The sequence below is a fragment of the Trichoderma aggressivum genome, assembly GCF_033847375.1.
Source record: "Trichoderma aggressivum f. europaeum strain CBS 100526 chromosome Unknown scaffold_008, whole genome shotgun sequence".
Lineage (NCBI taxonomy): Eukaryota > Fungi > Ascomycota > Sordariomycetes > Hypocreales > Hypocreaceae > Trichoderma > Trichoderma aggressivum.
Window position 1 is genome coordinate 704,905 of NW_026946374.1, and position 13,166 is coordinate 718,070.

At 50.5% G+C, this 13,166-nt stretch overlaps 3 protein-coding genes across 3 annotated transcripts; 2 read left to right on the forward strand and 1 right to left on the reverse strand.

Annotated features, from left to right (window-relative positions):
• Window positions 1-816: 816 nt before the first annotated feature.
• Window positions 817-1,984, forward strand: Triagg1_3058 (uncharacterized protein; the record flags this gene model as incomplete). Its single annotated transcript, XM_062897308.1, has 2 exons — window positions 817-1,253; window positions 1,330-1,984. 2 exons carry the CDS (start codon window positions 817-819, stop codon window positions 1,982-1,984), a joined length of 1,092 nt encoding a protein of 363 aa, XP_062758125.1.
• A 2,743-nt stretch (window positions 1,985-4,727) lies between these two features.
• On the forward strand, window positions 4,728-7,860 carry Triagg1_3059 (uncharacterized protein; the record flags this gene model as incomplete). The annotated part of the gene is made up of 6 exons (XM_062897310.1): window positions 4,728-4,851; window positions 4,933-5,162; window positions 5,216-5,813; window positions 5,891-6,015; window positions 6,075-6,325; window positions 6,381-7,860. 6 exons carry the CDS (start codon window positions 4,728-4,730, stop codon window positions 7,858-7,860), a joined length of 2,808 nt encoding a protein of 935 aa, XP_062758126.1.
• A 409-nt stretch (window positions 7,861-8,269) lies between these two features.
• Triagg1_3060 (uncharacterized protein) lies at window positions 8,270-11,806 on the reverse strand (the record flags this gene model as incomplete). The annotated part of the gene is made up of 14 exons (XM_062897311.1): window positions 8,270-8,304; window positions 8,369-8,474; window positions 8,546-8,630; window positions 8,699-8,803; window positions 8,860-9,087; window positions 9,150-9,593; window positions 9,650-9,877; window positions 9,938-10,041; window positions 10,100-10,101; window positions 10,154-10,625; window positions 10,683-10,723; window positions 10,769-10,865; window positions 10,938-11,215; window positions 11,278-11,806. 14 exons carry the CDS (start codon window positions 11,804-11,806, stop codon window positions 8,270-8,272), a joined length of 2,754 nt encoding a protein of 917 aa, XP_062758127.1.
• Between the last annotated feature and the right edge of the window lie 1,360 nt (window positions 11,807-13,166).

A 13,166-nucleotide genomic window follows, 5' to 3' on the forward strand; every position in this document is an offset into this window, starting at 1 on the left:
CGCACCGTGGCATCCGGACTTGGTACGGCCACGAAGCAGCAAGCACTGCAAGCAGTTGGACGGGGGGCTGTAGCGGCAAGCTCTTCACCGCCATGGACTCCAGTCGCTGCTCGCAGTAGTCTGAACTTGGGTCTTATTTGCGTTCTGCAGCAAAAACAGGACTACTAGCTGTTGCGGATTTGCCTGCATCATATGCCCAGTACCTCATGCTAGAATGATCGATATTGTTACTTGGTTTCGCCAGACTGTGGGACTTTGCTGGGATTTCTTTTGAGCTGCGTTGGGGCCTGGATACCTACCTACCAAGGTATAGCACACAGACTCTGTCTTGGTGCTATGTATCTACCTGCATCTTACATTTTACTACGTCTAGTTAGTTACAGTATGGGGCGGCTCTTGCGGATGGGTTTTGGAGGTGTTGCATTTGCACGGCGTTGGGGAGCACATTGATTCAACGAACAGCTATTTGAGACGGAACATGCCGAAACAATAGAAGATTAAAACAAAGAAAGAACTTATAAAAAGAGACAAAGGAAATTGAAGGCGATGTCAATGAATAACGATTGAATTTCTACGCAGAGTGACTGCTCACATGTCTACAGTACAGCTTGAACTTGGTGATCAGCAGCTACAGGCCATGGATGACATGTGAACCGGATTGTCGTCATTTTGCTTGCTGCCGAGCGAGGCCCCACTTAATTTTGTCCGGCGGCATGTTCAACCTGCCCTGCCCAGGCCTCGGTTTTGTGGATAATTGGATGCATGCACGATGCTCGGATGGAAAAGGGGGCCCCTCTGACGGTCCAACCAGCGGCAATGTCGACCCAAAACCTGCCCGAGTCTCCATCCGCAGCCCCAGCCAGGCCTGTGCGGCACGTTCTCCAGCGGTCGGCCACGGAGGTCATGGGCGACAAAGTCCGGAAGAGGCTGGACGACGATGAGACGCCAACACTCCCCCAGATACAGACGCAGGCACAGGCACAGGCACAGGCACAGGCTCACAGGATGCGCCGTTCAGTTGACGTGCCGCGGTCGGGGCCGGTGACGCCCATCATCAGCCCGATCCACAGCCGGCGCGCCAGTCTCTTGATCTCCAAAGACGGCGACGACAAGCTGGACTTTGGGCGGTTGGGAAGGGAGGAAAGGGACAGGGACAGGGACAACAAAGACAAAGAAAAGGAAAAGGTCAAGGTCAAGGAGAAGCTCCAAAAGAACAAGGAAAATGACAAGGAAAAGGCATCTTCCAGCACAGAGTAAGAAGACGTCACCACGGGGCGATGCTGCGAGACGTAAGATTACACACATGCTGATACTGGTTCCTCTCTACAGTGGCCTGCGACAGTCTCTCACGGAGCTCAGCAGCTTCTCGACCGAAACCACCCGCCAGCTAGACCAGACACACTATGCGCTGCTGGAGAAGACGAGCAGCTTGCAGGTCATGGTCAAGGCCCTCAAGGACCTCGCGCAGGCGTCGTGTGACCTCCAAGAGGGATTCGACATGGCCGCGCGCGAGCTCGAGACGGACGTTACAGAGCAGCTACGCGGCATTGGGCACTTTGCATCACAGCAGTCGACGATCGAGACTCTCCAGAGTCGCATACACCTGGGAAGGCAGACCGCCGACAAGCTAGCACAGCGAGTGGATGTGGTGCGCAAACAAATCGAGGGCTGGGAGCGCGCCGACAGGGCGTGGCAAGAGAAGACGCGCAAGCGGCTGAGGCTCATCTGGGCGGCTCTGTTAGTCCTTGTTTGCATCGTTGGCCTCCTCTTCATGGCTTTCAGCTACAATGCCCGCGGCGCCGCAGCACAGGTCAGCCCTGGAGCTCGGGGCGCATGGAGAAATACCACGCCCGAGTTCAAAGGACAGCATCAAAGCGTCGAGCAAGTGCTCGCAGCAAACAACCACGACGACAAACCAGAGACGACGAGGGCATGGGAAACACCACTAGCAGACGAGCCGTTACGGATATTCGACGAGCTATGACCTGAACCCCCAACCGCGACAGGCGAATGCCAAACAAACAAACCCAAACAAAAACTTGTCGACACTGTACGGAGCGAAAGCAACCCGAGGGGCCATTCGCACTGCCAAGACGCAGAGCGGCCAAAGCCATACACATTGGGTGCACAGCACCGCGCCGGCATCGACAGCGCCAACAGGATTTGCATCAATAGCTCGGGGGGACAGGAGCCGGCTTTGGCACGAGACCAGCTGTTCGGCGTCACCGAGCAACACTTTAGCCCACTGCTAGCGATATGCGGAGAACGGACGTGTAGCACTGCTTTGGCCATACTCGTACGGTACCCGGACTTCGCAAAACCCTGCGCCGGCTTCACTGCCACAGTGGAGCTGAGGAAGAGCCAAGCATCCCGAGGTTTGTGCGTTGTTGCTCAGCCGGCGTTTCGGGCTTGCTATTGGACTTGCGAGTTGGATTGGAACAAAGAGCCAAGCAAGGTTCGGCTGGTTGGCTGGGCAAACGAGAGAACGTGCAGAGTTGTAAGATTAAGATTACCTGCCTGCTTTGGATGCAGCTGCTGCGAGTACATGCCATAACGCTGCCACTAATAAGCAGCCTCAATTACTACCAAGGTAGCATGGAGTGCAACTATTCTTTGCCAGGGGTATGAAGACAAAGGACAGACTACATTATGGGTAATACATGATACTATCCTAATTGCAAAGAATTGCCGATCGGCCAAAGCACGGAGAAGACAATGGGCCGTTTGGTGTTGGTGCAAGAGTCGGCGGTTTGAGGATTCAGTGTAGTGTGGGGAAGCTGTAATTGCGATGATGCGTCTGGAGGGTTTGATGGTTATTTGGACTGGACATTTTGGTGTACAACAAACTGCGGCCGTGTACTGTAATACTCTGTAGATCGTGTACTCGTACACAATGCACTTTGACCACAGTATTTCATCAATGTACATGTACCTTTGACCTTTCTACTCGTCGTTGTTGAGAGACGAGAAAAGACGCTCATGAGTGAAGCATTAGTACTAAGGTAGGTATAGGTAGGAACTGATTGGTCTCATGTTTGCCCGCACTGCCAACTTGGCGCCAAGGACCGCGATTTAGCCCCCAATGCCTTTGTCAAGTTGAGTTATACGCAATTGTGTGCAGATGATCTCAATCACCGCAGCAGAAACGAGCTTGATTAAGAAGACTTTGTCGAGTCCTGTCAGACGAGATTACCTTTCTTTTTTTTTTTCTCTCTCTCTCTCTCTCTTACCCCTTTGCTTCCCCTCTTAATTTCGCTGAGAGATGTGGCTGGCAAAAGAATGTCTTGAAATACATGTTCAAGAAAAGTATGTTTGGATGGATCTGCCGCTGTGTGTGTTTTCTCGGCATGGGGGGATCTTGGCGGCGGAAACGGCCATGGCGCCATGATTGAGCCTGGGCGGCTTGTGGCTTTGTTCCGCTGGCTCCGTTCTTTTGTTTCCAGTGTTCCATTTTCGTGAGCGTCGAATGGACTACCCTGTAAGGAAGAAGAGGTTAATGGGGTCTACAGTGGTGATAATACTCGTATCAGCTTGTAGGAGATTGTGGTGACAGTAGCATAGGTATGATATGTTTTGAAACATTCCGTCAGATTTAAAGGGGAAATCTTACTAGATCAATCATATTCATACTTTTTGTATCTGTCCATCAATGACACCTCAACAACGCCGCTGCCGCTGGGGGGGTTGCTGGATTAGTAGCCACATCGCTCCCTAGGGGGCGGCCAAGGCCTATAAAATTATAAAAATCCATCATCACGCTACCCTGCGCCTTAAGCTAGTGATGTCATGCTGAAGCCATGCCGCTGCCATGGATCTGTTCCTTGCTTCTGCTGGCTTGCGCATGTGCGAAGGAAAACGAATTTTTTGCATGGATTCTCTCTTTGTCTCTGTGGAATTAATGTCTCTCGGCACTCGGCCAGGCGGCTGAGGAGGGGCCGAAAATGGGCAGCGGTGCGGCGGTTACAGCACCAGAGTGGCTTGGGATGCTGCAGTCCAACGTCATGTTTCTGGGCCAGAAAACTGCGCCCATGCAGTGCAGGCATTTTGCTTACCAGTGGGATAACGGCAAAACAATCCACCTGCATCGCCGTGATACTTGAGAGGACGACTGGACTGCAGTGTGCAAGGTAGCTTGTAATATGTAGCATGTATGTAGTAATAAATTATGGGGCGCAACAGGGCTGTGGATTTGATGGATGTGGTGTTTTGGTAATACTCTTTGGATTCCAATCTTCTCTTTCTCTTTTCCACTCTCCATCACCACCTTTTAATACGTCGGGCCATTGCCACGATTCTCGACTCCTCTTTGTCTCTTTGTCTCTCTCTCTCTCTCCTCTTTGTTGTGTGCGCGAGATTTGCAACGAGTACCTTGACTACTGGGTTGATTAATAGTTCCTGGCCAAGACAGTTCCCCCCCCTCACCACCCCTCCTCGCCTTTTGTCGAAATCGCAATCGATTCTGCAGCTTTGCGCCCTGCTATTTAGGCGAACCCGCCCAGTCTCGAGCTTACATATTGCTCGGACACAAACTCTTTCCTACCGCGATTTCTTCGCTAGCTACGGAATACCCCGCCAAGAATTCAGCCGGCTCCTCATCCTCTGGCTGACGGCGGCTGTGGCATCTGCTGTCATCCGAGACTCGCAAACGCCTGGATTTTCTCATCTTCGCGTTGCGCCTATTCGTCTTCTGCGATCGCCCTCCTTTGGTGCCATATTGGATTTCGGCCATGACAGTTGCCGAACAGGAACTGCCCGATAGCGGCGCTGCTGTTTCTCTGCCCATTCGCGCCAATGGCTCAGATGTCGCGCCCGCGTCAAGCAGCAATGCGCTGACGGGAAAACAGGAGCACTGTGCGTTTCTTTGATGTTTCTTCCCCTTGTTTGATGCTTTTACCGTTGCGATGGGAGCTAACCAACGATGGCACGGGATAGACTTGAAGAGGGAACTCATCGCAGATCAAGTCAAGTGGGAGATCAGCGAGCTCAATTCCCCCACGGCCCTGCAGCGCTTCGGTGCGCCTTTCAAGTCGGAACAGGGCGAAGTGGCCCCCCAGGAATCCGAGCTGCCGATTCTGCGATACATCTTTGTCAATCATGTCCGCGATTTCCCGTTTCTCGACAAGGCCAAGGAGAAGGAGTTTTGGCAAGATATGCTCCAAGTCGTACGTTGCGCCGCTACACTGTGAGGGTGATTTTATGCTGACACCTTGGGCAGTTTCTCGAGTCGTTTGCCATGAAGCAGATTTCCTCGTCCGAAGACCGTCTGGAGGAAACGAAGCGGCGGAAGCTGGCCATCAAGGCGCAGAAGCTGGTCGAGCTGATGATGGTTTCCGGCATCCCCACCTCGTCCGGGTTCGAAGAGCGCATCAAGTTTTCGGAAATCGAAATCGTAGATAGCAACGCCATCGACAGGGGCGTTATGAACACCCTCCCCGAAGGAAACTACATCAACGGCTGGGACGTCAATGTGGCCGGCGTTCGCGTCACTTCGGTCAAGCGCAACATCAGATACCACAAGCACGCCGAGTTCATTCTCCGAATCAAGAGAAAGGGCGAGCTGGAACACTTTGTCGGGCGCCGATATGGAGACTTTAGCAAATTGCACCGAAGACTGCGCACCGAACTGCCTGGGAGAGTCATACCTGCGCTGCCGAAGAAGAACAAGTCGGATACGCGAGCAACCGGGCTGCTGCCGAGCTTTACTACAGGAAACGACTCTGATGCCTCCTCTGTGTCTTCAGAATCAACTCGGAGGACGAGTAGACTGTCCCAGCAGTTTGGCGCAGCGTCGCTACTAACTCCTGGGGGAGGAGGTAAGTACTTGGCCGAGAGCATTTGTTCTTCCCACTATCAACAAGGATAAAAAGTCGCCGGCTAACTGTTGCGATAGCTTCACGTGGCCCAGGATCAATAAGGTCATCCAAATCAAACCGCTCGAGGAAGGTAGCCTCACCTCGGCCATCTGTCGATGGTCAAGTAAGCTCTGGAGCAGGTACTCCAAATGGGAAACAGGAGGTTAGCATCTACCGCCCACGGAGCTTGTATACAGCGAAGAGAGCTAACATGATGTGCAGTATGTCCTTTGGCGTGAGAACCAGAGAGTCTCGCTCCGCGCTTTCCTACGATCTCTCTTGCACAACCCCCAAATCGCCAATACTAAAGCAATGGTGGACTTCTTCAGCGGTGACCCCATCACACCGACAGACGAGGACGTCGAAGATATCTTGAGGCGCAAGGCACTCGATGAGAAGCGTATGGAGGAGCAAAAGGAATTTTATGAGATTGCTAGGAGGCGTGCTGCTGAGCTTGATGAGTATATGGAACAGTTAGTTGCTCCCTCGAGCCCCTTGACTTTTTTTTTTTCTAACACTATATAATAGGTTCCGGCGGGATATCGTCGAACGCAATGGCCTTACACTCTTGTTCAAAGAGATCAAGGAAAAACCGACGATTGGCGATCTCAGCATTCAATATCGTAAATTTGCCGAGTGGCTGAGGATCGAAATCGCTGCCGTCATATACCACCTCTTCTTGGCCGAAGACAACTCGGCAGACATGTTTGCTCAAGCCAAACGCATTCATTCGCTCGTCCCATATACCGTCATTAAGAACGTCATCCGAATTGCGAATCCTGCAGCCGTCATGTCCGGTATCCTGGACATATTCATTGCCCAACCCTTCGGAGCCCGATCACTCATGCAGCGAATGTTTTCCCTCGCATTGCATGATGGCATCCGAAGCTTCCAGAGGTCTATTGACGCATTGGATATCAAGATTGGCGACCCCGTATTCACCGAAAAGATCAAACTGTACACGAACGCCGAGGAAGACATCAAAAAGGAAATCCGGCGCCAAGCCGAAGAAGAGGACCTTGACATCATCGTGGTGATCTTGCGATCAGATCTTCTCGAACCCGAATTGACGGGCGAGCAGATCCAGCGATTATTCAACGCATATGTCGCCTTTAACAATGCCGTCGAGAACATTGACGAGGAACTGAAGCAAGGAGCCCAGCTCTTCTCCTACCTTAAACAGCTTCTCAAGCTTTGCACGCGCTACAGAGATAAGAGCATGCTGCTACAACTGATTGAGGAGCCTGTTACGCTGAAGCTTTTCCGAGACCTATTCACCATATTCTACGAGCCCCTCGTGCGGGTGTACAAGTCGGCCAACGTATACAATAGCGTCACTGACTTTGCTGTTTTCATCGACGACATGATCAAGGTGGTTGAAAAATGCAGGGAAGACGATGCGTCTGCAGATCCTAACCAGACTGTCCAAGCATTTATCGATCTGTGTGCTAGACACGAGCACAACTTTTACAAATTCGTACACGAGATCCACACGCACGACAATGGTCTCTTTACTCAGCTGATGGAGTGGATCGAGGGCATCTTGGAGTTCCTCCGCAAAGGACCCAAGAACGGCACGCTGAACGTCAACGCCTTGTTCGAAGGCGGCGTCAGCAGCGGCGTCATCAACAAGGACAAGGCAATAAAGGAGATTGACGCCCTGATCGCCTGGCAAGAGGCCCGGAAGAAGTGGCACAGCGATAAGACGCAGCAGAAGATGGCGGCGGAAGGACAGCCGGGTAGCGATATGATGCCGACCGGCTTCAGCTCGTCCGACTTTGGCCTCAACGATGACGACCTGGAGGACTTGGCGTACGACGATGGTTCCGAGACTGAGGCGGAGGACGAGGACGACATGGATCCGATAGATGCTGAGAGGCAGAGAAGGGCCAAGAAGCGCGACCGTCTGCGCCGTTCGGCGGGAGAGCCTGTGAAGCCGGATATCTCCGAGGTTCACAAGCTGAAGGAGAATTTCCTGGTTATGCTAAGGAATGTCTTGGCTGATTAGACGAGAGGGGGGTGGGAATCATGAACAAGGTTTCTTGCGAGCGGCAGATGAGCAACGTTGGGCAGATGCTTTAGAGAGATCATTATGTTAGTTGCGCAAGCGAGGACATGTTTTTTTTTGTCTTGGAAATCGATGATGAAGAAATTATAGAAAACGCATCCGGGTTGTTTAGGATTGCAGAGTAGATGGAGTGAGATTTGAGAGGCAAAGATTTGGAGTTCTTTTCGTTCATTGACTACCCTTGGAAGCAGATATCCTTGTTGTATGAATTGTGGTAGAAAACTGAATAAATCTCTTCTTATAAAGACGCTGATGTAAGGTATATTAGTAGTTCTCCCAACGTGAATATGTCGACAAAAAAAATCCACCTGACAATCTAGACGTAATCATATATTTGAGCCTACTTTTCTTATTCTTCAGCCATTTCAGCCTGCAATTGAACTTCTATACACACAATTAGCCTAGAAGAAGAAGACAATGTAGATATTGTGAGATGTAAACCACTTACGCCATAGCCGATTCGCCGAAGCTGATATCACATTTGCTTTGGCGAGTAGCTTTTCTTCATATTTCTCGTCAATCTTCCCCTTGATACGCAGTTTATTCGGCTGGGCCTGATTGGAAAGGTCATTAGAGAATTTGTACGTAGGGCTTACTCATGCCATTAAAGAACTCTTCAACTTACTTGCATCAGAATCAGAACCAATTCCTTTGGATCGGCGTTTGCTATAGCACCGACGGTTCGATATCCGTTCTCCCAAAAGACTCGACTGAATCAGTAGTATGAGCATATTCTGTCTTTTGTATCGCTTTGTAAGGATTCGAATAGTGTACTCACGCCGTGCGGCTCTTGATGAATGGAATCTTGGCGAGTTCCAGTAGGTCCGTCCTTGCACCGGCCATCAGCCTGTCCGAAAAGTGTTCCAGCGCAGCAGCCATGATGCTTCCCACCTTGTCAGTCTATGGATGAAAGAAAAAGGAGGGTGGATTGTATCTTACCCCCATCCCATGTGCTCGCAAAACTTAATCATGCCTGCCGCGAAGCCCTGGCATGTCTGCGCAAGTGTCTGCACAGAACCTCGAGGTGAGTCGTACTTTCGCGCAACCACATGTATCGGCATCTCATTGCATAAATCTCGCAATTGCAGTGCCAGATAGAAACGACGGTATATACGGGCCAACTCCCTTTCTTCGGGTGTATTCTCCTTAAGTGGAACTCCCTGAGCACTTGAGATGTCGTTAGCGAAGCAACATTGACAAGAAAGGGACTCGCGATAGATATCCCTTACAGCTTGAGAACGGCCGTCGGCTTGATACCCAGAAAGCCAAGGACTCGAAGCCCACTCTCGTCTAACGCGTCCATCTCGTTGCGAAACACTTGCCAGTTGACTATGATGCCGAAATCTTGAACCGGAGTAAAGACATAGAGAATGTGCATTTCGCCATCCATGACAAAGGCCTTGAGCGTCTTAGTTAGTTCGGCATGTATAAAGACTCCATCGTAGGGATCAACAGAAGAGGCAACGATGGCTTTGCCCAATTGCGTCGCTGCAAAACTCGAGGAAGAATCATGAACAATTAGCCCTAAATCGTGGATCTCTTCCAGCCCTGAGGTTAGGCATTTTTCTACAAACTCTCGATCGTGAGTATAGCTTATTAGAGAATTGGAAAAATATTCGAGGAGAGACTCATGACTGTTTGCTAAGCGAACGGAAATGACTTCCAAAATGGCCCTTGCTCAAATGTCAACGAATGCCATGCTTGTCGGCAAACTGAAACAGTGTCTTACCGTTGAACCCGCTTGTTTTCGGTGTTGAGACAACTAGCAATCTCTGGGATATCCGCATACATGAGATCTAAGACTTGCTCTAGGTCGTCTTGGCGACAGCAGAGATATGTCTCTCCAACGGGCGATTTGCCCTGCCTTCCGGCACGACCTCTCATCTGTCGTAGCATAGAGGGGCCGACGAATTCACGCCCCATCCTTGCATTATGAAGGATCACCCTTCGAGCAGGACTGGTGCATTGTAATTAGTGAGTTAGGCGTGTCGCGATCCAGGTAATTGAGGAGACGCACAGATTGATACCAGCTGCCAGACTGCAGGTGGCGACGCATATTAGCAGTGTGCCAGCATCATACGCTTCGGCAATGAGATCTCTCTCCTCACTCGTTAAGCCCGCCTGCTCAGGTCAGCTAATATGCACACTTCCTAGAGAGATGAGATAGTGGTGCACACACATCTGAGGACTCGTAGTTAGCATATGAAATTTGATGCCAAAGAGGGAGACTTACGATGAAATGCAACGCCGGACAAGACGGTTTCCTCCAATACAGGATCGGCTCCTGTACTGAGACTTCGTAGCTCACTCAACAGATCCATCCTTTTGTCCATAGTCTTGCTATCCACTTCGTGCGGTTGGGGCATTACTCTGCTGATCAGGCGAGCATCCGACTCGCAAATGCCTCGGCTACCAGCGAATACTAAAGCGCCATAACCCATCAGGGCTGTCTCATGTGCCAAGGATACCACGGCGTTGAGGACGGGATCGCGAAATTCCTTATGGCTGGATTCTTCGATTTGTCGCGTAGGATCTATCTGAGCTTTTGATATCTCCTCGACTTTCACCTGTCTTTGGGCCGCAGCACCGTTGGTACCGATGTGGTAGACTTTTCCTTCGCAGACTAGGTGTTCTTCGATTGGTATCGGCCTATACCTAGTTTCGTAAGAATGTGCATTAAGCCATTTGGCAACCAGGCTTGCATTCTAGTAAATTGTCAGACACAGGAAAGGCGTGAGGTTTATCTAGTACGTATGACTTACAGGAAGAGTAGCGCTCATGCCAATGATCTGAATGGGCTGTTCTAAACTCAGGAGTTTAGTTGCTATCAGCTCGAGAAGATACCCACGATGGTCATCATCAATCATGTGAAGCTCGTCGAGAACTACAGCTCGCAATTGGGATATGGAAGAGTCTTCAATGGCGGTATTGATGAGCATGTTGGCCTGAATTAAAAAAACAAGCCTGTTAGATATCATGCAGAAGCATTAGATCGAGTCAAATAAGACAAATCAAACCTTTTCCAGGGTACATATGCCGATATCGAAATCCTGCCAAGTCGATCGAATTTTGCCGCCACCAAAGAAGCCGATGACCTTGATAGAATCATGGTCTGGACGAAGTCGCCATATACTATTGGCTCTTTGCTTCTCCAGCGCTTCGGGATCTAGGTTTGCGGTAAGTCCCTGAACGACGCTCCGTAGCCAGCGAACCTTTTCTTGTACAAGGGCAACATATGGGAGAATAAGGAGGGCTTTGGTCTCGGGCTCTTCCGTTATCCTCTTGAGCATGAGTACTGGGCAAAACATCAGCTGCTTAACCCAAGGCAATATTATAGATACAACGAGATGGGCTCACAATCAGCAACAAGAGACTTGCCACCGCCGGTGGGAGCACAATAAACCAGATTTTTAGCACCTGTAAGCAAGCCTGGTCCTTTGAGGCAGTTTTTCTGCCATGGATAGATTTGCCTAATTCCAAGGGAAGCAAAATTATTAACGAGCCGAGGCGGTAGATTATATACAGGATAGGCAAGATCGAGCTCGGGGTCTATGGTAGAAGATGGCGTAGCAGCAAAAATACGCCTCTGGGTATACTCGGAAGGGCCTTCTGGTGCATTAAATGCGATGATTTTGCTTGCAGAAAGTCTGGTGGCCGGTGGAAGGAAATGGAGAGCGCTTTGAAACCGGACCGAGCCTTGGGAAGAAGCTGACGCGGGAGCAGCTGTAGTCGCAGTAAAGGCAGATCCAGATCCAGATGCAGAAGACGGCTCTTTTCCGTTCTCATCACCAATGCTCATCGACCAGGTCCTCTTTTGCCCAGCCAGCTGCCGCTCTCGAGCTTCTTGGAGGCTCGTCTTGTACAAGATGCCCCTCATGCTCTCCATGATGGAGGGGAAGCGCGCGCGCGACAAGCACCTATGAAGAAGGGCGATTCATCGAGATGCACACAGAAAGAGAACCAAGAAGGTAACAAAGAAAAAATCGCAAGAGAGGAAAAAAGGAAAGGAAAAAGAAGGTTCGATGAATGTTTCAGTCGGTTAGCAAATCATGGTGTATGTTCAGCTTCTTTAGGCAGAATGTGACAAGGATGTGGATGGAGTACAAGTAGAGCGTGATGCCCCAAGTACAAGGTACGAGTGCTCGAGATCCTGTATGAACGAACATAACGCGAAATCACGTGCGGTGCTTACATAACATAGCTGATTCGATCCGAACGCGTTTGAAGCCGCAGGAAATGTACCTGTACTTGACATCTACCTGCCAACCAGCCCTTGAAGACTCCGACGGTGGTATGCTACTCTGTACATTAGCGGCCCTGTTTCATTTCTCTTCCTCGGCCTCAGCCTTGACGAATAACGAAGCGCAGTTGAATCTACAACGTGATGGAGGCCCACTACCGCCATCCTGTGTGCCTACTAGGCGCTCTCTGAAGGTTACTAGAGCTTACTAGCGAGGGGCGCGACATGCTTGTCATGGAACTAGGCTCGTTAACATGGACTTCCACCCACGTCTTCTCTAGCAAAAGAGTGAATATGTTGTAGGGAGAACACTTGTGAATGATACAGGTACCTGTTGCCACAAGTATAATAGAACTACTGGATGTCCAGGGTAGATCTAATAACAGTACAGAAGACAAGATACTGTATTGGGGAGGTTCCGATGTCTCTTCTCATTTGCCGTGTCATCCCCCACTTGTCGATTTGAGCGCCCCGCAGCTTTTCATTGGTCGTCAGCCGAAGCGACGCAATTACTCCGGGCATATGAATTTTATATCGGAAACTTGTTGCAGAACTGCCCAATCGATCTTCTCTCTTGCCAATGCCCAGTATCACTTACATTGCCTACCAAGTATCTCATTCATTGAAGTTAATGCGACGCCCATCATTATAATCGCCACGCGACAATGCCAATACTGTACTTTATATATGCCTTGTTCAAAAATTAGGGATGAGTCGGCTGATAACCTGACGATGGCTCCCGCCCGCCACGCTCTGCCACCCCATTGGTGAGATTCTCCTCAACAAAGTTGGCTTGCTGTGGCGACGATGTGCGAATTGGGAGACGGCCCATGAAATCGCGGTTGCTTGTACCATCCATGTACCGACTGCCAGCGGGAATTATGGTTTACTATTGACGCCATTCCGGATTATCCCCTCGAGTCTTTAATTTTTCTTGTCGCCTGTGGCGTTGGAGGCGGAGTCCTAGCCCCCACACACCGATCTGGCGGGTTCTGCGTCGTGTTAG